Source organism: Homalodisca vitripennis, chromosome X (assembly GCF_021130785.1).
Source record: "Homalodisca vitripennis isolate AUS2020 chromosome X, UT_GWSS_2.1, whole genome shotgun sequence".
NCBI lineage: Eukaryota > Metazoa > Arthropoda > Insecta > Hemiptera > Cicadellidae > Homalodisca > Homalodisca vitripennis.
This window is the reverse complement of record NC_060215.1, coordinates 11,953,125-11,977,143: the sequence shown is the minus strand read 5'-3', so window position 1 is coordinate 11,977,143 and position 24,019 is coordinate 11,953,125. Positions and strand designations below refer to the sequence as shown.

General features: G+C 34.2%; 1 protein-coding gene across 1 annotated transcript in view; it reads left to right on the top strand.

Annotated features, from left to right (window-relative positions):
- Positions 1–24,019, top strand: part of LOC124368686 (acetyl-CoA carboxylase) — a 142,096-nt gene that overhangs the window by 5,688 nt on the left and 112,389 nt on the right. Inside the window, exon 2 of the mRNA XM_046825972.1 lies at positions 23,496–23,564. Coding sequence (XP_046681928.1) covers positions 23,496–23,564 — 69 coding nt within the window. The remainder of the gene's footprint in view (positions 1–23,495; positions 23,565–24,019) is intronic.

Here is a 24,019-nt window from a genome sequence, read left to right as displayed (position 1 = left end):
AAAACATTTATGATATAAAATTTGAGTACCTAAACTATTAACTACAGTTATTCACACATACCATCATAACCTTTTGATTAGTACGTAATTTAGAATATTTGAGGTTATCCTAAGAATATAATATTCTGCAACCCTGTATTACAATAAATATGCATTTTTCCAAAAACAATAAAGAACAATAATTTGTGTTCCAAATCTATAACATCCTGAGTTCCCGAGGTTATAATGTCCTATACTCTAACAGTTTCCGAGGTTATAATGTCCTATAGGCTAACAGTTCGCGAGGTTATAATGTCCTATACTCTAACAGTTCCCGAGGTTATAATGTCCTATACTCTAACAGTTCCCGAGGTTATAATGTCCTATAGGCTAACAGTTCCCGAGGTTATAATGTCCTATACTCTAACAGTTCCCGAGGTTATAATGTCCTATACTCTAACAGTTCCCGAGGTTATAATGTCCTATAGGCTAACAGTTCCCGAGGTTATAATGTCCTATACTCTAACAGTTCCCGAGGTTATAATGTCCTATACTCTAACAGTTCCCGAGGTTATAATGTCCTATACTCTAACAGTTCCCGAGGCTATAATATCCTGTAAGTTACCACATGTCTAGGCTCTAAGTCTCAGTGGGCTATGGGGTTTCCGTGGTTACAACGACTAGTACATTATTACACCTTTTTTACTGAATTGTGTTATAATTGTTAGGTCTACAAACCTTCCCTATTCCATTATGCCTCTCAAATGCAGCTTCGGTGACTTCCGAAACTAAAGTCGTAAACTGTGCAGCTCATTACTACGTCGCTACCTACCTGCAGTAAAGGTCTCTCACTCCTACTATCAGAATTACATTTCTTAGTTTTACTGTGCGTTGTGTATGTGAATATGTTATGGATCTACCAACAATCATAACACACAATTATTATGCCCTTTACAACATAAAACTATTTAAATTAATCAGGAAAAATGCTGACTAACTATACCAGGTGTCTTAAAGTCCCTCCACCCCATTTTAAGTTTCTTATGAATAGAGATGGAGTAATTTACTTTAGAGGATATTTTATGACCAACTGAGGATTTCTTTATGTACGAAAGTTTTTTATTCTCCCCCCCCCCCTAAATACCCCATTTTTGGGATGTCGAAATGTAATAGAACTCCTAGCAAGTAACACCTAATTTTAAAGGTATTATAAAAAGAAGAAGAATGACGCAAACTGGAGGTCTCTAATGTTACTCTACCAAATTTAGTGGCCAATTAATGTTTGAATTTTTTATAAAGCGCCCACATTTTAAGTTACATTTAAAGTTGCAGATAAAACGTTCACTCATCAACAAGAATCAATTCAGCTTGTTTATTATCAGCATTTATTAGGTTTTGTTTTGTTTGAGCGAAGCCCATTAGGAAGTCCTGGGAATACCAATAGATGGATGGTCTTGCTATGTTATCTCTTATTGCTTACCAGTTAGTATGTGAGACACATTAAGACCACTTTGACACAGTAACTGTAATTAAAAAAAGTAAAATAAGTCAGAAAACAATGCGTTTAATCGTTTAGTGCTTGGGAATCATTGCATAGAAACCAAAGTTATGAACACTAATAAATAATGAAGATGGTCTGTTTGTACACTGTAATGCAGTCAAACTGTTTTTACTTATATTTAATTTCGTAGGAAACAACGAATTGCTCGTAAATGCTCTGTTACTCGTATTATCATTATTGAAGTTAATTGTTGGAGGAATACAAAAACTTAATTTACAAAATTATTGAAACACATGTTGAAAAAAGTGTTACATTTAACCCATTGGCCTTGTATCACGGAACGGTTCCGTGACAAGTACAGCGCGATCTAAATAATTTTTTTTTAACTCCTTTTTCAACCAAATGTTAGTATAAATTAGACTAATATTGTTGTAACACATGAGAAAAACTGCAATACTACAATTAATTGAAATTTAAATGAATAATAAGTTACTATAAGAATATTAGTGTATTACAAAAGAAAAAAAATCAATATTCTTGGAATTTTCAGTATTTTAGAAAAAAAAACATTTATTCTGACAAACTATGCATATATATACACATATTCTAGTATTTCTAGGTAGAGAAATACATTTCAAATAAAATAAAAGCAACAATGGGGTATTTTATTTTTTATTATTTGAGTAAAAAAAATTCCAAAATGTTTTTAGTTTGTACAGCATTATTATATTTAAATTGTGACCAAATATATCACTATATATTTATTATTAAAGCCCATTTCATGTTAATCCAAAAATATATAAAATATAACCAAATAACTTGAAAAATAATTTTTTTATAAACATATAACACAACTCTTACGTTTTTAGCATTTTTAATAGGATAACTCCAGTTGAGCTGATAGTAAAAATATGTATAAGCCAATGGGTTAAGATTGTCATATTATCCACCGTGCATGAAAAATCTACCTTCACTTTTAAACATTTAAAATAAATTTGTTTTAAAGTTTCTAACAATAATGTGGTTTCTACTCGTAAGTTAGGTTGGTGTCGCTCGCAATTGTAGTGCAATTGCAATGAACGTCTTGCGTGCAATTCTTGGATGGAGATAAAGACAAGCAGGAAGTCTATCAATATGCACACAAAGAGATGCTTTATCAAAATATCAAGCAAATGGATACATGATGATCGAGATTATAACGAACGGTGAAAAACCTGTTCTATAACCAGTTCTACCTGATGTTATTGCCTTCAGCGTCTCGGCGCGTGTAGAACATTTCCAAAGTGTTATATAACGCGTGTTGTGACACGCATCGTTTAAAGCACGATTCCTTTTTTTATTCTTGTAGAGCTTTAACACAAGGAAGTAGCCATCGAGGGAGTCCAAGGGTCCGGACCTCCCAAATTTTCTATTTTTTAAATTACTTTTTTAACAAACGATCATTATTGTTTAAATAATTCAGCATTACGGACATGTACTGTACATGAACATTAAAACGCTTTAAGGAACAACATGGAGAATGAGCCTTACTTTCTATCAAGTACTGGAAAATATCAGTCGTGTTAACCGGGGGGGGGGGGGGGCCCGGCAATTTTTTTCCTTGGCTACGTTCTTGCCGAGTTTAACCCAAACTCTGTTGGGAAGTTTGGAACTATTCTAATAAAATCAATCAATCAGTCTACACAATCTTAAATCATTTTAATTTACTATTAGACCTAATAAACCCCATCAAATACAATCATTAGCCCTGACACAATAAATAATCGAGATCTTCCATTAGTCATTTTGGGCGTTGAACTCCTCAATGGGTCAATTTGTTTGTGTATGAAATAAGATAATTATAATAAAATTTGTCACGGAAAAAATAACAGCTTTAAAACTATTTCTCCAGTAATTTAATTGTTTACAAATTTGTCACTTTGATAACAGCTAATCACGGCTCAATGTTTTTCATGTTTTTACCGTTATCAGAACGATTTTGTGGAGAACTCACATTTTTATACCTCAACATTACTAGTAATTTCCATTTTCTCATAACTGCTGTTGGAATTAACTCAACAGGATATCATATATCTGTCGTTGACACGACAACAGGAAATGTGTGTAGACCTGTCGCTCTGTTACGTCAGTAGTGAACTTGAAACAACATTAATCATTATTAAAGAAACAGCTAGGCCTAATTTTCTGTTTTCTACGTATCAACTGTGTGGTCGATTATACACAAATTTCATTAATATAGTAACCATCCTTCAGTGAAAGTAATTTTGGAATTCGGACTCTACGAATGCCCCAATTCTCACCCAATGCGATATCCATTCTTTTCTAATCAGAAGGAGCAGGTCGGTTGCCCCCGGCAGGCGCTGACCAGTCGGCCTTCGTCGGTATGACCAGATATCACGACCGGGGATGGAGTCTATGGCCGCTCTACACTAGCAGCAGGTGTATCACGTGGTTACCCAATCACTACGGTGTGTCCACCGAGGTTTCGTTACGGCCTAATTACGGAATTTGGGTTCCTATAGCGTCGAAACTTCGTCGCTATTAAACAGGTGATAGGGCCCAATACTGTTACAGTCAGAAACATATATTTTTATCCCCGGAATAATATGTCCTTCGGTAAGAATAATTTTTACCCGAAAAGACATTATACATGCGGCAACTCTAAAAGGTTCACATTTACCAATGACGAAGATAATTTGATGTTTGATTTTCAATTCTTTAATACATAAGACTCATTAATTTTCTAGCCATAAATACAAACAGATTCCTGTACGGGTTTTTACATGTTATGAAACACCACTGATTAGAGAACACCCTAGCCTGTATCGCTACGTCAGGGTCTGACATTTGGAGGCTATAACCTTTATCTTACACTGTGGAAGTTCCAAGAATCTCGCATTTCTGTGACGACCAATGAGGGAAATCATAATTCTTGCACCCTACCCCTTATCGCTGCGCCAGGCACTGACATTTGGAGGTTGTAACCTTTATCTTACACTGTGGAAGTTCCAAGAATCTCTCAATTCAGTGACGTTCAATGAGAGAAATCATAATCCTTGCACCTTACCCCTTATCGCTGCGTCAGGCTCTGACATTTGGAGGTTGTAACCTTTATCTTACACTGTGGAAGTTCCAAGAATCTCTCAATTCAGTGACGTTCAATGAGAGAAATCATAATCCTTGCACCTTACCCCTTATCGCTGCGTCAGGCTCTGACACTTGGAGGCTATAACCTTTATCTTACACTGTGGAAGTTCCAAGAATTCAATGACCACTAGATAACGTACCTTATTAAGCGGGAAATACGGATCGACGTTATGGAAATTTCCATAACTACAAATCATCACATTGCACTGAACAACTCCTGGATGCTTGTAACCTCAACAGAGACGTGATCGAGAACTCATACATGGATGATTATATATGTAAAATCAAGATACATAACTGAGATAAGTAATGGCCAATTGGACGTATTCTAACCCAACTCAACACCACTCACTCCTGCATGCAAGTGGCTGATATCCTTATTGGGAAGATCCCTTACTTGCCTGATACACCTTTATTTGGTACGCATAACCAAGTCAATCTCACGATCCGTGATCATTAACTAAATCTGTACACGCTTTTTGTCCACTTTACCGTGGGGTAGAACCCTCGCCTGAATATTTCCACAGAACTATGGAAGTTTGTGGTAAGATTCTTAAAAAAAATACTATGTTGGATGGTACTTTTTGGCCTTAATTAGGACGATTGACTAGGAAATGGTTACACTTTCTGATACACCTTTATTTGGTACGCATAACCAAGTCAATCTCACGATCCGTGATCATTAACTAAATCTGTACACGCTTTTTGTCCACTTTACCGTGGGGTAGAACCCTCGCCTGAATATTTCCACAGAACTATGGAAGTTTGTGGTAAGATTCTTAAAAAAAAAAATACTATGTTGGTGGCTACTATTTGGCCAGAATTAAGACGATTGACTAGGAAATGTGTAAGGTTGCGTCATGAAGGTTGTAAAGAAAGTAGCAGTCAATAGCCCGGCAGTCCAGTAGCCCATTGACCTTGGGGACCAGTACATGATCCACACGTTATGTGTGTGTGGGGGGGGGGGGAGGTGGGCACTGTGCCTTTTATACAACAGGTGACAAGGATGTCGGCTGGCCTGGCCTGTATGTACGGGTCAGACCAGTTTTTGTAACATGTTCCATACCATGGTAAGTATGTCACAAGAGATTCCCTCACACACTCACTCTAAAACAATGCTTATTTACCATTCAGCGTGGCAACATAGAACACAATCTTAATCAAGATTTCACCTTAATCTTAATTGTAATCGTAAAAACAATTTTCTAGTAAGCCCTTCGGCTATTTGGCAGGATTTTCACACTTTTGTGAAATATTGCCCTATTTATTGCGATAAACTATTGATCACTCATCAAGATTCTTAGGTATTAACACTTTTGTTTTATATTTTAACCTGTCTTTCAAGCCCTAACCTATTCTTTATAGAGAGTTTTGTGTTTGTGCCCCCTTTTTAAAAGCAACGCAGTTTTATGTATGAGTGATTGTTATATCCAGTTAGGTAATAAAGTTGAAAATCTGCTCCAGCAACTTTACAAGAAACGCGTCCAATTCCGTAAAAGAGTATGTTTTCACCACGAATATTTGCACCTCATATCTGCAACGTGTCTAATACTGTCACGAGTAACATTTAACGTAATATGAGTACAAGTGTTGCCACTCTATCTCCTTTTCCTGGGGCATTTACTAGCGTTTTCTTGTGTGTATTCTTTTTAACTGATGCTTTATTTCGCCAAAAGCGCGGAGTGCAATACAGTCTGTTATAGGCACAGGCCAGATTGAGGTTGCAATCAAGCAAAAAGCACAAGTCCTAAACGTGAAATACTTGTCGTATAAACGGGCTTGCGTTGTTGTGAGACCGAACGACCATGTAGGTCTATTGCTAAATCAAACCCAATACCGCGACTGTAAAGCAAGGTCCGGAAGGTAGACGACTTGTTCCTGCAAGGTAGACGACCACTCCGAGGTGAAATCTTGTTTACTACGTCACTTACTGGTATCCGACTCCACATGGACCACTACAGATGTTAATCTTGGGCTTCGGGAAGTCAAACACCATATAGGAGGGATAGGTGAAGCCTATATACAAGTCTTGCTAAACGTTTTAAATTACTCTCCGTACAATTGACTATGAATTCCATAGCATTAAAACAATATAAGTTAATTTGAACCTAGAAAAATTAAATAACTCTTGAAATGGTCAGGAGTAATTTCGCCTTCCTCCAAATACATATTTTAATAAATCTACGAACCACATTAAACCTAGCACTGCCATGAATATTTCGTTTGTACCGAAAATCAGTTCCATAAATACGTAAATACCGGTTTACCAGGAAAACTTTAGGGTTAATTGAATTTTCTATGAAGTGCTTAATTCGTGGCACGAGCTTAATATTTTGAACGTAGCTCTGTACCAGGTGTGCATATCAACCGAGTTACCAGGTAGGATTCATGAAGAATTTAATCTTCTAGAATAAAGTCTTAATTCTAGCCACGAGCTTAATATTTTGAACGTAGCTCTGTACCAGGTGTGCATATCAACCGAGTTACCAGGTAGGATTCATGAAGAATTTAATCTTCTAGAATAAAGTCTTAATTCTAGCCACGAGCTTAATATTTTGAACGTAGCTCTGTACCAGTTCATGCATAACAACCGAGTTACCAGGTAGGGTTCATGAAGAATTTAATCTTCTAGAATAAAGTCTTAATTCTAGCCACGAGCTTAATATTTTGAACGTAGCTCTGTACCAGTTCATGCATAACAACCGAGTTACCAGGTAGGGTTCATGAAGAATTTAATCTTCTAGAATAAAGTCTTAATTCTAGCCACGAGCTTAATATTTTGAACGTAGCTCTGTACCAGTTCATGCATAACAACCGAGTTACCAGGTAGGGTTCATGAAGAATTTAATCTTCTAGAATAAAGTCTTAATTCGTGGCACGAGCTTAATATTTTGAACGTAGCTCTGTACCAGGTGTGCATATCAACCGAGTTACCAGGTAGGATTTATGAGGAATTGAATCTTTTAGAATAAAGTCTTAATTCTAGCCACGAGCTTAATATTTTGAACGTAGCTCTGTACCAGGTGTGCATATCAACCGAGTTACCAGGTAGGATTCATGAAGAATTTAATCTTCTAGAATAAAGTCTTAATTCTAGCCACGAGCTTAATATTTTGAACGTAGCTCTGTACCAGGTGTGCATATCAACCGAGTTACCAGGTAGGATTCATGAAGAATTTAATCTTCTAGAATAAAGTCTTAATTCGTGGCACGAGCTTAATATTTTGAACGTAGCTCTGTACCAGGTGTGCATATCAACCGAGTTACCAGGTAGGATTTATGAGGAATTGAATCTTTTAGAATAAAGTCTTAATTCTAGCCACGAGCTTAATATTTTGAACGTAGCTCTGTACCAGGTGTGCATATCAACCGAGTTACCAGGTAGGATTCATGAAGAATTTAATCTTCTAGAATAAAGTCTTAATTCTAGCCACGAGCTTAATATTTTGAACGTAGCTCTGTACCAGGTGTGCATATCAACCGAGTTACCAGGTAGGATTCATGAAGAATTTAATCTTCTAGAATAAAGTCTTAATTCTAGCCACGAGCTTAATATTTTGAACGTAGCTCTGTACCAGGTGTGCATATCAACCGAGTTACCAGGTAGGATTTATGAGGAATTGAATCTTTTAGAATAAAGTCTTAATTCTAGCCACGAGCTTAATTTCAACACTGGAGTTACTGCCGTGGATTTAAGAGAAAAATAATCTTCTATACTGGAGTCTTTACTGATTTAATAAAAAGTTAATCCCCAAAAATTGTTGATAATTTCTTATTACTAGTGGAAATTAATGATTAAAATGATTTCTTTTTATTAATTTACGTTGTTATATCAATGATCAAAGATATTATACTTGCATTACGCGAATGCTCTTTTGTTGATTTTTCGAAAAGGGCTCCTCTGAGAGTAGGACAGGGCCCTCCTTACACCGGGAAGTTGACGTCCTAGCGAGATGTAATACTCCTGAAGAACAGGCTCTGGCGACTCCCTGACACCAGACTCTCCGTCTTTCGGGCAGTCTCTCCGCGGCCGTGGCATACTCCGGTGTGCGTTACCGTCTTCTCTCCGCGCCACAGTGTTTCTAGGAGTGTGTGTTACATTGTTTCTATTCCGATAGCAAACTTTCATTCCGGATATATTAATTTAATTTCTGAATTAAGTTTCTGACACATTTGAAGATATATTATACAAAAGAACAGACCCACAAGTGTAAATAATTAGGAATATCTTTAAGTTTTAAATATAACATGTAATCAAATTTAATAATTTGGTGTCCAACCATTCTTAGCTGACAGTCACATTCATTAAAGTTATAACTTAATCGTGTACACAATATTTTGGAGGCCATAAATGAATTAAAGTTTTTTTTTACGCCTATAATCTTTTTAGGCCTTGAACATTAAAATATTTACTAACCAAAATTAATCTATTAAACATTAATCTCTGTAGAAAATAGGTTAAATTTTAAGCATTTTAATTGTTAAAACGTATTGGTAATTTTGAAAACAAAAGAAAAATGTTGTAAATCGAACGCAGAATTCAAGATTTACCGCGTTTCCCATAAATTAAAATAGTATTTCTACAGAGTGTTCCATAAGTAGAGTTCATTACGTCACACGATGATTTCTCGTAAATAAATTTATCAATCAGTACCTGTGAGCATGCCATAATACATTAGCATTTCTGTCTGTTTGTTTGTTTGTCCGTTTCACTTAAAATTCCTAACTGATAAACCGTTTAAATTGCAGTGCTGTAACTTTGCATGGTTTTTAATTACTAATTTGCTTAATTTCTTACACTTACTTTCTTTTTAAGCTTATGGTTATTTAAAATGTTTTTGTGGAATTTCAAAAGAACTTACAAATCGGATATTATTAGGAAGTATATGCATCTTAAATACAATTATGGTACATTATGTTTGTTAATTATGCATTTTCTCAGGTATTTGACAAACGGATTATAACGAAAATGAGTTACCAAACGTCATGTCTGTTTTGGAATATATTTTTCTCTGTTATACCGTTATGATAATATGCACTTTTTCCGGTCTTTAAAATGTTTTGAATTGCTACCAAATTAAAGCAGAGGAAACTTTGTATTGTTTTTATCAATACATTGAATCCTGTTTTGAAAACATCAAGGCTGTTACTTAATAAGTTTTATGAGCAGAGCGCTTAGTAGAAAACGGAGATTGACGAACATATATAGTTACATATTAATTATCATTATTGGCTGAGCGCCAGCGAAGCGTATCAATGGCAGAGGTGGAAATATTTAAATTCTGTCTGTCTGTCCACTCGATATCTCGAAAACAAACTGGCTTAAAGATTTGAAACTTTGCGCGAAGCTTTATTTCTATATAAGTAACACTGAGTTCGATGACGGTGTATGTCGCTCCATGGGATTTGGCTGAGCGTTAACGAATATATTTACATTCGTCTTATGGGTAACCATGATGGCAAAGAAAACCAGCAGAACAAATAAAAGTTTTAAATCTGAGAACAACCTTTTGAGATTTTAAACATGTGACACATTGACACGGGCATTTACACTTTTTCATTCATTATAGAGTAAAATAAAAGTGAATAAAAATAAGATTTTAGACCTAAAGTTTTGCAAGCATTAACATATTATTTTACCGATTTTCCTTAACCTAATGTGTTTAGAATGGACTAGAAAGTACAATTTTTAGATGTTATTAAAAGAACATTCGTCCAACTGTTAATAAGAGGGTAAACAAATTAGAAGAGTGCAGTCTTGTAAACCAAATTTGAATTTAATCGGATTAATCTTTCCGAGCGACGCATTTTCGAAGTTGCAGTTTGGTTGAAAAGTGTCAAAAACCGGTACCTTTTTTCGCTGTTGTCTACATAAAAACTAGAAGTTATTGGGTGAAGTGAATAAAAAGTAGTAGCCCACTTGCTTCGTTACGCCGATTTCGAAGCAACTACTTCGTTTCCAGTGCATAAAAATGAAAGTACTGCCAAATGATAGTACTCGCTTCATATGTCCCAGACCCCGTAGTATTTGCTCCCGATTCATGCGAATAAAACTTAACTATTACCTTTCCGTAGTAACTGCTTCGAATTTGTGGAGCCTGGCGTAGGTCAGACTTCGTTTCAGTTCAGTTACCATCAGGGCCATGTTCATGCACGTTCGTGAGCGTAAGTAGTATCGTGAGCTTTGTCAAAGTCACTGACAAACAACTTTTACGTAGGAAAAACGTCACAACTTTTTAACTGCCGAGTTTCTGCTTGAAAGTGATAAAACACAAACATAAGCTTTGGCACTAAAAAATTGAAGTTTTTTTATGGTCTATGGCTATCCAGTATTTGTTGGGGGTGGTAGAAGATGTTGGAGTACTGTACCAGGAATATTTTGGAACCTTGGAATTTTCGAATTTTCAAGAAGTGTTAATGAAAGGGCGTTCTGTTAAAAGACGAAAAACAACGTTTTGTTCACAGAGCTCTTTTTCCAGAGTACCATCAGGGCACAGATTCATTTCTGGATATCATCAAAAGGTGATTTGAGCATCGTGCTCATCAGGCAACTATCTGAGCCTTAAATGCTTATCTTATCGGGTGGTTTAGGGAGATAGTAAGGAAGTAACAACACTACCATCTGCTCTGGACGCCTCATGGTAGTAACTACATAGTGATAGCTGTTTATTCACTTTATTTGAATAAAATGCTATTACTTTGTAGTAGTTGCTGCCACTATTTACTTTTCTTTATTTACTTCACCCATTGTTTGTAGGTTATTTCCTTTTTACGTCTAAATGCAGAAATACACAAGCAAAATTTTAATGTAATTTCTGCTTTACTAGTTACTTTGCTGTTAATCATTTTAATCACTTTGTTTTCAATTTAGAGTCTACCATTGTTTGGTTTATTCCGGAGGCCGAATTTACTAGCTCAATATACGCGTTCCAATCTGGTTTTTAGTGAAATGTTTTATATATAACCCATACTGTATTAATGGTTTCCCAATAACGCATCGCCACACTTACATACCGTTCTCTTACCGGTACTGGTAATATACACCACGATGTTACTAGCCGACTCATATTGTATTATGGTTTCCCAGTAACGTATCACCACTCTTACATACCATTTTCTTACTGGTAATATACACTACGATGTTACTAGCCGACTCATACTGTATTAATGGTTTCCCAATAACGTATCACCACTCTTACATACCGTCTTCTTACTGGTAATATACACCACGATGTTACTAGCCGACTCATACTGTATTAATGGTTTCCCAATAACGTATCGCCACTCTTACATACAGTTTTCTTACTGGTAATATACACCACGATGTTACTAGCCGACTCATACTGAATTAATGGTTTCCCAATAACGTATCGCCACTCTTACATACCGTTTTCTTACTGGTAATATACACCACGATGTTACTAGCCGACTCATACTGTATTAATGGTTTCCCAATAACGTATCGCCACTCTTACATACCGTTTTCTTACTGGTAATATACACCACGATGTTACTAGCCGACTCATACTGAATTAATGGTTTCCCAATAACGTATCGCCACTCTTACATACCGTTCTGTTACTGGTAATATACACCACGATGTTACTAGCCGACTCATACTGTATTAATGGTTTCCCAATAACGTATCGCCACTCTTACATACCGTTTTCTTACTGGTAATATACACCACGATGTTACTAGCCGACTCATACTGAATTAATGGTTTCCCAATAACGTATCGCCACTCTTACATACCGTTTTCTTACTGGTAATATACACCACGATGTTACTAGCCGACTCATACTGAATTAATGGTTTCCCAATAACGTATCGCCACTCTTACATACCGTTTTCTTACTGGTAATATACACCACGATGTTACTAGCCGACTCATACTGTATTAATGGTTTCCCAATAACGTATCGCCACTCTTACATACCGTTTTCTTACTGGTAATATACACCACGATGTTACTAGCCGACTCATACTGTATTAATGGTTTCCCAATAACGTATCGCCACTCTTACATACCGTTCTGTTACTGGTAATATACACCACGATGTTACTAGCCGACTCATACTGTATTAATGGTTTCCCAATAACGTATCGCCACTCTTACATACCGTTTTATTACTGGTAATATACACCACGATGTTACTAGCCGACTCATACTGTATTAATGGTTTCCCAATAACGTATCGCCACTCTTACATACCGTTTTCTTACTGGTAATATACACCACGATGTTACTAGCCGACTCATACTGAATTAATGGTTTCCCAATAACGTATCGCCACTCTTACATACCGTTTTCTTACTGGTAATATACACCACGATGTTACTAGCCGACTCATACTGTATTAATGGTTTCCCAATAACGTATCGCCACTCTTACATACCGTTTTCTTACTGGTAATATACACCACGATGTTACTAGCCGACTCATACTGTATTAATGGTTTCTCAATAACGTATCGCCACTCTTACATACCGTTCTGTTACTGGTAATATACACCACGATGTTACTAGCCGACTCATACTGTATTAATGGTTTCCCAATAACGTATCGCCACTCTTACATACCGTTTTATTACTGGTAATATACACCACGATGTTACTAGCCGACTCATACTGTATTAATGGTTTCCCAATAACGTATCGCCACTCTTACATACCGTTTTCTTACTGGTAATATACACCACGATGTTACTAGCCGACTCATACTGAATTAATGGTTTCCCAATAACGTATCGCCACTCTTACATACCGTTTTCTTACTGGTAATATACACCACGATGTTACTAGCCGACTCATACTGAATTAATGGTTTCCCAATAACGTATCGCCACTCTTACATACCGTTTTCTTACTGGTAATATACACCACGATGTTACTAGCCGACTCATACTGTATTAATGGTTTCCCAATAACGTATCGCCACTCTTACATACCGTTTTCTTACTGGTAATATACACCACGATGTTACTAGCCGACTCATATTGTATTAATGGTTTCCCAATAACGTATCGCCACTCTTACATACCGTTTTCTTACTGGTAATATACACCACGATGTTACTAGCCGACTCATACTGTATTAATGGTTTCCCAATAACGTATCGCCACTCTTACATACCGTTTTCTTACTGGTAATATACACCACGATGTTACTAGCCGACTCATACTGAATTAATGGTTTCCCAATAACGTATCGCCACTCTTACATACCGTTTTCTTACTGGTAATATACACCACGATGTTACTAGCCTACTCATATTGAATTAATGGTTTCCCAATAACGTATCGCCACTCTTACATACCGTTCTGTTACTGGTAATATACACCACGATGTTACTAGCCTACTCATATTGAATTAATGGTTTCCCAATAACGTATCGCCACTCTTACATACCGTTCTGTTACTGGTAATATACACGACGATGTTACTAGCCTACTCATATTGTATTAATGGTTTCCCAATAACGTATCGCCACTCTTACATACCGTTCTCTTACTGGTAATATACACCACGATGTTACTAGCCTACTCATATTGAATTAATGGTTTCCCAATAACGTATCGCCACTCTTACATACCGTTCTCTTACTGGTAATATACACCACGATGTTACTAGCCGACTCATATTGAATGAATGGTTTCCCAATAACGTATCGCCACTCTTACATACCGTTCTCTTACTGGTAATATACACCACGATGTTACTAGCCGACTCATATTGAATTAATGGTTTCCCAATAACGTATCGCCACTCTTACATACCGTTCTCTTACTGGTAATATACACCACGATGTTACTAGCCGACTCATATTGAATGAATGGTTTCCCAATAACGTATCGCCACTCTTACATACCGTTCTCTTACTGGTAATATACACCACGATGTTACTAGCCGACTCATATTGAATTAATGGTTTCCCAATAACGTATCGCCACTCTTACATACCGTTCTCTTACTGGTAATATACACCACGATGTTACTAGCCGACGTTGAACTGACGTTATTAAGTTGTACCACACAGAGTCTACATATGTGGTTTTATTCACACATTACTTTAGAACACAAATTAAGTACATTTTATAGATCACATAAAATGAATCGTATTAGGAAACAAGATGTTTTTACGTTAAACTGCGATATTATACATCAATATAGAGAACAAGCCTGCTAACAGTAATATCCTCTCTGGTAAACGAGCTCATTTTGAATTTTAACAGAATTCTGAGATTTTCCCTCCAGAAAAACTTCTATAAGTGTCTTTCAGAGTTATAGCCTACTGCTTTTAAACTTAAAATGCATTCAAGAATAAAGGCATTTTATCTTTTTAAATGTACAAGGAAAACGTTATTAAAATAGAAGTACTCAGGGCCAGAACCTAAATGCAATAAATACGTTTTATAGACCTAATACAGCTTTTCGAACGCATATTACGAACAGGTACCAGTAACTTTTGTCAGAATTTTGTAAGAATTTGTCAAATTAACTGTTCATAGTGTTTGGTAAATAAGATCTTACTAATTGCAACACAACTATAGTTTGTTGTTGAAAATACACATACAGTTACAGCACTGAATTATAGACATGCTGCGTTCGGCCCGACCCACCACTGTGCCTTGAGTTTGCTATATACGATATATTATATCATATTATTGAAACGCGCCTACCTATTCTGTATGTTAAAAAGGAAAAAAATAAAATATTGTTCCCACACAAACCAAACAGCTGATATCAAACTCGGGCATCTAAACGTTTTCATCCGAGAACAGAACTAGTTGAGCTTAGACTATAATATTTATTTGCGTGAAACTTCACTTCCACATAGACAAGATAGAGTTTAGTTGTGGCCATAGGATTTGGCTGAAAGTTAGTGAAGACTGTTCATAGAATTCTCGAGAATGAAATAAACCATATACTTGAAATTTCAGTCAAATCTCTCAGAGGGCTGCCAAATTCATCTTGTCTATTTTCCTACCCTCCGCAGGATATATATTGAACGCTTTGAACTAAAGACTTGAATTTTGTTGACACCAGTGAAGCCCACACACGATGTGGCGTATTCATGACTTTTATGTTTATGGGCTCAATCAATATTTCCAAAAGTCCTGTTATATTGTCCTTGGTCATGTGAAACAAAATTGTTAATAACGTTTATAACTCCAACTAAACGTAGACATAAAACCAATATGTTTATAGATATGTAAATGTTTAATTGAAAACCGAGTATTAATATATGAAACACACAATAAACAATTTGTATGGTTCAATAATTTTAGATCACACGTACCATAATTCTTAATTCGGCCTGCCCGACAAACAATAAAATAAGTTCAGCCGCAAAACACACTCCTGCTCATTTCGTGTGAGCCTGCCAGCGTGGTTTATGCAACTACGCGACATATCAGTCAAGCGGTTAGCGTTTTATATTTGTCGGCGCGAAGAATCTTGTATAGTATTACGTCAAACATAGATGTTTTATATTTCGCTAAAATCTCTGTAATCTCCTTTCATAAACATTTGTATTTTTTGTTTTTGTACATTCTTCTCTTGGATAATCACTAAAGAAAATTAAACTCCTAATAATATCATAATTTTATATGAGAAACTTGACCTATTTTAATAACATATAGCAAAATTAAAAATTTCAGCGAACAGGTCAAGATATCCATATAATAATGAATGGGAATGTTGTTTTCTGATTTATTGAACACAAATTTATTATTAAAAAAGTATTCGAACCGACAAATTTAATATTAAAATTATTGAATAGCACATGAATTTATGGATCCAGAAATTAATAAAGCATCATTAACACAAAATCACATTTAATTGGAATGAATTTATGGAAGTAGGGGAGGGGTGCACAAAATTCCGAGGCCCCCAAGGTGTAGAACTTTAGTTACGAAAATGTTACGTAAATAGGCATAGTTTGAAGCAGGGTTATCAAGATAAGTTAACACCTAGTTCCTTTCTCTGTTTCTTGTCTTATTATGGTATTAGTTAACTTATATTAAACCAAAAAAGCTGTAACTTAATTGCAGTTGGCTCTCAAATCCAGATACATTACCATTAGAGTTATTGATAATATGAGCAATATAAATAATTCAACATTGGTGTTATTCAGCATTAGAAGAATTTATTACATCTTAAGATTTTAATATGACTTGTAAAATATTGTAGCTTATAAAACACTTTTGAAAGTCAAACATTTTCAGAGATATTTTCTTAAAAGCTATTCCCATTTCACTATCGAAGATAAGGGACCCATTCCTGTCCGATAACTCTAATGTTTAAATGGAGTTCATGGTATTTGGTGTATCTTGGTTTAATTATTGATGGCATGCAAAATTGTGTCTTTAACAGATTTATAAACAAATCTTGATACATGGATGCTGAACAGTTAGAGCTAGATATCCTTCTGATTAAAAATAACCGAACCCAACAATGGATACCTACATTACTCTTGGATAGGAGTGTCAAACCACTGAAGAAACTAAGTATCATCTTAACTTGCTCTAGTTTCTTATTGTTTTAGGGGGGGGGGGGAGGAATAAAGGGATCAACCAATTTTCTTTGGTAAAACCACAGTTTATATTAAATTTATAACAGTGGTGTATGTAGAAAATGATTTCGGGGGGTGGGGGCTGACACTCTGGGTGGTTTAGGAATTATAAAATAATCTCCTAAAACAGGGACTTGGGAATCTTACCCAGGAGATTGTTGAGCTTTAGTACCTCATAAATGTGTTCTATCTTAAAACAAACTATTGGGTTCAATTTCAAAATATGGAGGAGGGGGTAAGGCTTGAGTCCCATGAGCTCCACCTTTTTTTATTTTCCAAACCATTGAGGGCGCATTTGGATTAAGAAAAGAAGAAACAAATACTTAATTTTATATCTTACTGTAATATACTGAATTAGTAACAAAAATGTATGTACTCATTAAAATTTTTTTATTGCTCATGGCGTACCAAGTGTTATGTATCAAAATTGTTTACAAATTGTAGTTTTAGTGACTGTTGATGATTTTTTAATAGGAGTTTTCAATTTTGGATAAATGTTATCAAGTTATATTTAATATTTAATAGATAAAAGTATTAACATAAAAATATCCTTATCTTCAATGCTTTTTCTTTGGATTTGATTATGAGATGTACTAAAATTCTTATTCAAATTCCTACCACTCCCCAAGGAATAATAAAAGAGAATTCTATTATTCCTGTCCATAAATGGCATCTTAAAAGCACAAATTTTCTTTTAAAATATATTCCAACCAAATGCACCATCTTTGAAGCCAAAGAGTGGTGCACTTTGAACCTTGCACAGCTTCAAGAAAAAAAGAAAGGCTTTCATGGTTGGAGGGCATTTATAATGAAATAATGAAACGTTTGTATTTGGGCAATTTTAGTTCCTATATAAGAAACTTTTTTAAATTGAGTACATAAGCTGATATTGTGTAATGTTATGTAAAACCATCAACCTGTCTAAATTTATTTACTGTTGCACCAAAAATTGTTATTCCAAAACTTATGTTTGATTGAATATATGCAAATTAGTGTCTATACATCAACATTAAAAATCTTTAATATCCTATTTTAACAATTAAATATCAGTACTACCTTTTTTGCAACTACATCAATATGAGCACCCCAAGTTAAATTATTATCAATATCAGCCCCAAGAACTTCGTTATTGTTACTCCTATCAGTTTATTGTTTTCAAAAAGTGTTACTTCAGGAGCATCTGACAATTTACTCTTAACTATTAATTAGCATAAAATTTGTTACTTCTACATACTGCTTTCTTTTGTTTGGATACGATTTAAACACGACAGATTTGGTTCTTGGATTTTAACTAAGCTAGTTTGTTAAATAGTATTTTGTGACACACTACAAAGGCCATTCTTTTGACCATGACCATTCCTATATCCTTTTCACGTACCGTATATCAATTGAACTAACGACTTATTCTGATTCGTTCAAATTAAATGCAATAGTTTAAAATTCCCCGTTATTATGCAAGCTAGACATAATGTTCTCTATGATGGAACATGCTATGCTATTGATCAAGCGGTTTTGATAAGGTTTTGTAAGACGCAGTTACGGACACGGTGAGGTATTTATTTGCTCGTAGTAGTGGTGGGGGTTAACGATAACTGAATGGAGATTGCCCTTGAAAGGGAATAAATTGAAGTAAATAATGTAGACGGTTGAGTGATGTGACGATGATTTTACTGTCCAAGACTCTATTTAGTACTTTATTTATAAACGGTTACGTTTTAATAAAACATGGTTCAATGTGACGTGGTATTGATTATAAGATGAGTAAGGTTAACCTCCAAATGCGGTTAACCTCAAAACACAACAGAACATTTAGTACTATATGTGTTGAAATGTGATTGAAGTTTATAATTGTGTGGTGTACTGGTGTGCTGATGAGTAGACTGAACATGAATTAAACAGAAACTACCAATAAACACTTTAAAAGAAATTCAATGCACTTTAATTTTGAGTCATGTACATTAGCTACAGGTAAATGGTGAATAGGAAACTTTCATTTTGTAGTTTACTTGTATGGTTTAATTAATTGCAATGACCTGTGTTGTTCATACAGATTCACATTTTAATGCATGGTTTGAATTTTATTTTTTAGGCATAATGCTCTACATTAAGGTGATACAGACATTAGGTGTTAAATAAGGTTAGTTCAATAACCAGCTGCATAATTTGAATGGGCTACAAAAAATATAATTTTATAACGGTTGATTAGGGAAATCAAAATATTAAAATGTGTACTAGGTAATCTTGTGTTATAACTATTTGAAGGATATTATGTCATGTATGCCGTAGTTAAATATTTACAAAGTTTTTTTATAATACTGTACATTGTATATAGGATGATTCCCCTGCACAGGGTTTGTTATACTAATTTTCCTAAATAAATTTATTTTAGTAATGTCATGTCCTCATCCAATAATACCATCAAGCACACCCATAACTTAGCCTACCTTATTTTTTATTTTGAGTTGGAGGATTCAGAGTTCCACTTTTTGAAGTGATGGATATTGACTGAATAAAATTAATTTGTTCTTGTATCTTGCAATATAACAAACAACAAAAATGATCCAATCAAATTATTACAAGGGGTTGGAAACACCTTAAGGCAACAATTCACTCTGTGCAACTACATGGAATTCACCCAGGCATATTTCTTACTATACAAATTGAAAAATTGTATGTGATTTTACAAATTTGTAAATGGGTTTGGATTATTTTCTTTTTAAACAATTGGTATGAATAATTAAAATCTATTGTTGAGAAACCCACTTAAAAATAATTTGCCAACCAAGTGTTATATCCCTCATTGCTTATCATTCTTACACATTTGTAGAATAAGAACAAATCAGTGTGTTACAAGTAGTAGCACCCCATGTTATACAATTTTGTCTGGTGGAAGTGGAGAGGGGTTCTGAATAGCAAGTTTCGTGACAATTTGAGGGATAGCAATATTTCCTTTGTTGTTATTAAAACTAGACATGATAACAAGAAAAACTTTGGAGGCATCTGTTCAGATGTATGACTATCCTCCATCCGTACAGGAGATTCTTGGTGTCTATGCCATTCATTATAACTTACACAATATCATAGAGACACGTCCATAATAACTAATTGGTTTATACTGAAAGGGATAACATCCCTGAATCTGAGGATCACTGCCATAACAAACAAGAGTATTTGAACTAATAAAAACAAGTATTGTGGTAAAATATATATATCTCAATATTTTACCCTTTTGTTCTCTACAAAAGGAAGGCCTACTACACATTGTACATAATTTTTATTAGAAATCCAGTACTCTTATTAATCAACTTATTTTTCCCCTATTTAAATACATTGCAAAGTGAACATTTAATACGTAAAAGTAATCCTTTGTTCCTATATACTATTATAAAACACAATTTTAAATTTTTATGTGTATAGGTATATGATGGGTATGTATTACTAAAAATAAAGTAGGGAATCACCCTTTTTTACACAATAAAAAAGAATACCAAAAATGTAGATCGAAAATAAATTAAAGGTGATAATTTAAGAAATATACAGAGTTTACATAAACTTTACCCACATGCTGAGTTTGATCAAAATCAGTCTGACCTATGGCCAATTCTTATAGTCTACAGACAGACATACAGACATATTCATACATATAAAATATGTTTTTACAAAAACAATTTTATTTTGCTCAGGGGTTTCCAACAAAATGAATAATTCCACTGGAAAACAAAATTAAGTTATTTTTCTATTATTAGTAGTTTCTCCTCTGCAAGAATATAGCAAACCAATAACAAAAAGAATTTAAAAGTTTATCAATCTGATTGTTAGAGTGTTGGATGTGTATTTGTAATGCCAAATTCTGGTACGGTACTTAAAGTAACTATTAAAATATTCTCTTGATTGGTTTAAGCATGTTCTTAATTATTCGTACTCTTTAACTTCAAGACTGAAACTTATTTGTTACGAGTTTTATTGTTTGTGTAAATGTTTTCTTACATACTGGTTTTGAATATATTAAATCTACATTTTGCATGTACTTGGAACAGATCTGGTCAGAGCTTAACAAAATAAATGAAAATTAACAATTTTAAAGATATTCATTTGAATGTGACTGATTATTGCATTTACAATAACACCAAACGTTAGGTCTAAAGATGAATGTTTTAATCAGCAATTAAAATTATGTTGAAGTATTTGTTGTTTGTTGGATAACTGTCTGGTGCCAGAGTACAAGGTCAAATTAATGTAGGCTAAAATAATATTGATAGTAACAATTTTCAATAACATTATTTCAATATCGTGATTAAAAAATGTTTGATTAATCAAAATTAACATTAAAGAATTTTGAGATGGCCATTATGTACAAAAAATGTGTTTAAAATTTTTTATTTTTCTCCAATGCAGGAACGTGCTACCTTAAATTACAATCATAATGATTTTAGTGAATGTTTTTGACTGAAAATATGGATTATATCAAATAAAAAATACTGATACGTAGCAGCTCACTAGTCGATAAAAAATGCTAACTAATCAATACAAAACAAACAGAATTTGGTTTTGGCCAAACATACTGGTTTTTGGTTAATTTTAAACATTAGTTATCATCTGTCGGCATCTATTGAATATTTCCACAACTAATACTTTGTTATTTTGAAGAGCTCTGCAACTATAACCGTTATAGTGTTATATCTAAGGACACAACTGCCTATTTCATCACTAGCTGGATTCAAAATATAAAATGTAATAAAGACTGAGATCTGAAAATTAATTGAAAGAAAGTTAAGGGTGGGGAGTTTGCTATTTTATAGCCTCGTATTTGAAGTATCTTGAGTTATAATTTTCGTACTTATAAAGAGATTAAATATAGCAATCAGTTTGTAAATTTTTGAGAAAATATAAATTTTTTAACTACCCAAAGAACCTTGTGAGCCCAAATTAAACACTTGTATTAAGCTACTAAAGTATGTTATTTATATATATATATATATATATATATATATATATATATATATGTATGTATGTATGTATGTATGTATGTACTTAATTAAAAAGTGTAATATAAGTGGTGCTATAGACATTATAGATAATTTGTCAGTTGCTATCCAAGAGGAAAATTAAATAGATAGTAATGAAATAAATCTAATCTATACTAGTGCAAATGTGGATATAATCATTACAATTATAACTCAAAAGTAAATAGATTATCATATAGTAATGATCAGTGGATTCCAAGCCATGAAGCGGGTCTACATTGAACTTCAGGGAACGTTTGCTGACCAACCCCCCAGTGATAGTAAGTAGGACCTGTTAACTAGCAATGGTGGTGGGGGGGCTCAAGTTGAGATAAGATTACAGTACTAGAGTATGTATATTCTAGTGTTCAGATAATCTGACTCGCCTCAGCTAATCTGTATTGAGCCTTTATCGTCATAGAACTCCTGCTGTGTTGACCTACTGTGAGCTATAAAAGTGTTAAACCATCTCAATCTGATAAACAAGTATTACATTTATGTTATTAAGTACTAAATTAGACTACAATTAAAATCTGGCACTGTCCGTTGTCTGCTTGGTTAATATCACTTGCACAGTTTTAGCTTAAGCAATTGTTATTATTCCTGATTAGAAACGTGATTTGAAAGGATTCCCAGACAGAACGATGACTCATATTTAAGATTAAAGAAAGTAAATGTGGTAGTTAGTTAATGTTGTCAATAATAGAAATAAGAAACTGTTTTCATTTTTTACACTCAGGAGATATATCCTGTCATTTATATAAACTATTTGACAAAAAAAAGATATATAATAGCACAACAACTCCTGTAAAAGTAATATTTTTATAAACTTGCAATATTGCATGGAATTTGAAATTTAGAACAAATTAGAAAACAAGTAACTTTGGTATATTTGTTTCAAGATGGCGGCCAATGTTTTCCATAGATTTTTTTCTATTCAACTTGAAATGTCATACACAGATTTTTATATACTGTATTTGTTGGAAATATCTATTTTGGACTCTCCTGACATACCACAGGAGTAAATAGGATCCATGTCTGCCAATCTATAGACAAATGTATCTAGGAACTTAAAAAATATTTGTATTAAAAAAAGTTTCATGTTGTTAAGAAACGTGCACAAATATTTTGTTTCTCTAAAATTTGTTTATGTTTTCAATTGGTAGAAATTGACATACCAGGCTAGGGGAATGCTGTGTTGACAGTCCTGGAAACAAATTTTTACTTTATTTTATACATAGAGTGAACTCTGCAGTAAAGGTGAGTGAGACAGTGTGTTTATGTTTAGAGCTGATGAAGCAGTTCCTCAGGCAATTCTTTGGATTAGAGAGGTCTCTGAAGAATCCATTGACTGATGGTAAATTGATTCTACCTTACTACTGTAAATGGGATCATAAGTTGTGGTTTTGGATTGTTGCTAAAGTCTCCTATGCGTATCCAAACCTGGTTCAGTCTAAATTTCCAAATTTTGCAAAGAAAACACTGTACAGGTTATGTCAAAATAGTTTATGTTCTTATGTATTGCTGCTAAAAAATAATGGATTCTATATTTAATGCCAATCCAGATAAATTGTGGATATGTCCACTGTTTATTTCAAAGCCAGTGGACAAATACTGGAAGCCTATACTCTGCTGGTAATACATCGTGTTCGGACATTTTGTGATATTCACCAATAAAAAATCTTTTATAACATTACTGTAATAATTGCTATTTTTGTACCAAAACTTTTGGCCTGAAATTAACCATAATTATATCTTGTGTGGAGCATTTAAATTGCTTAAAAAACAACTAATTCACTTAATTAAGGTAAG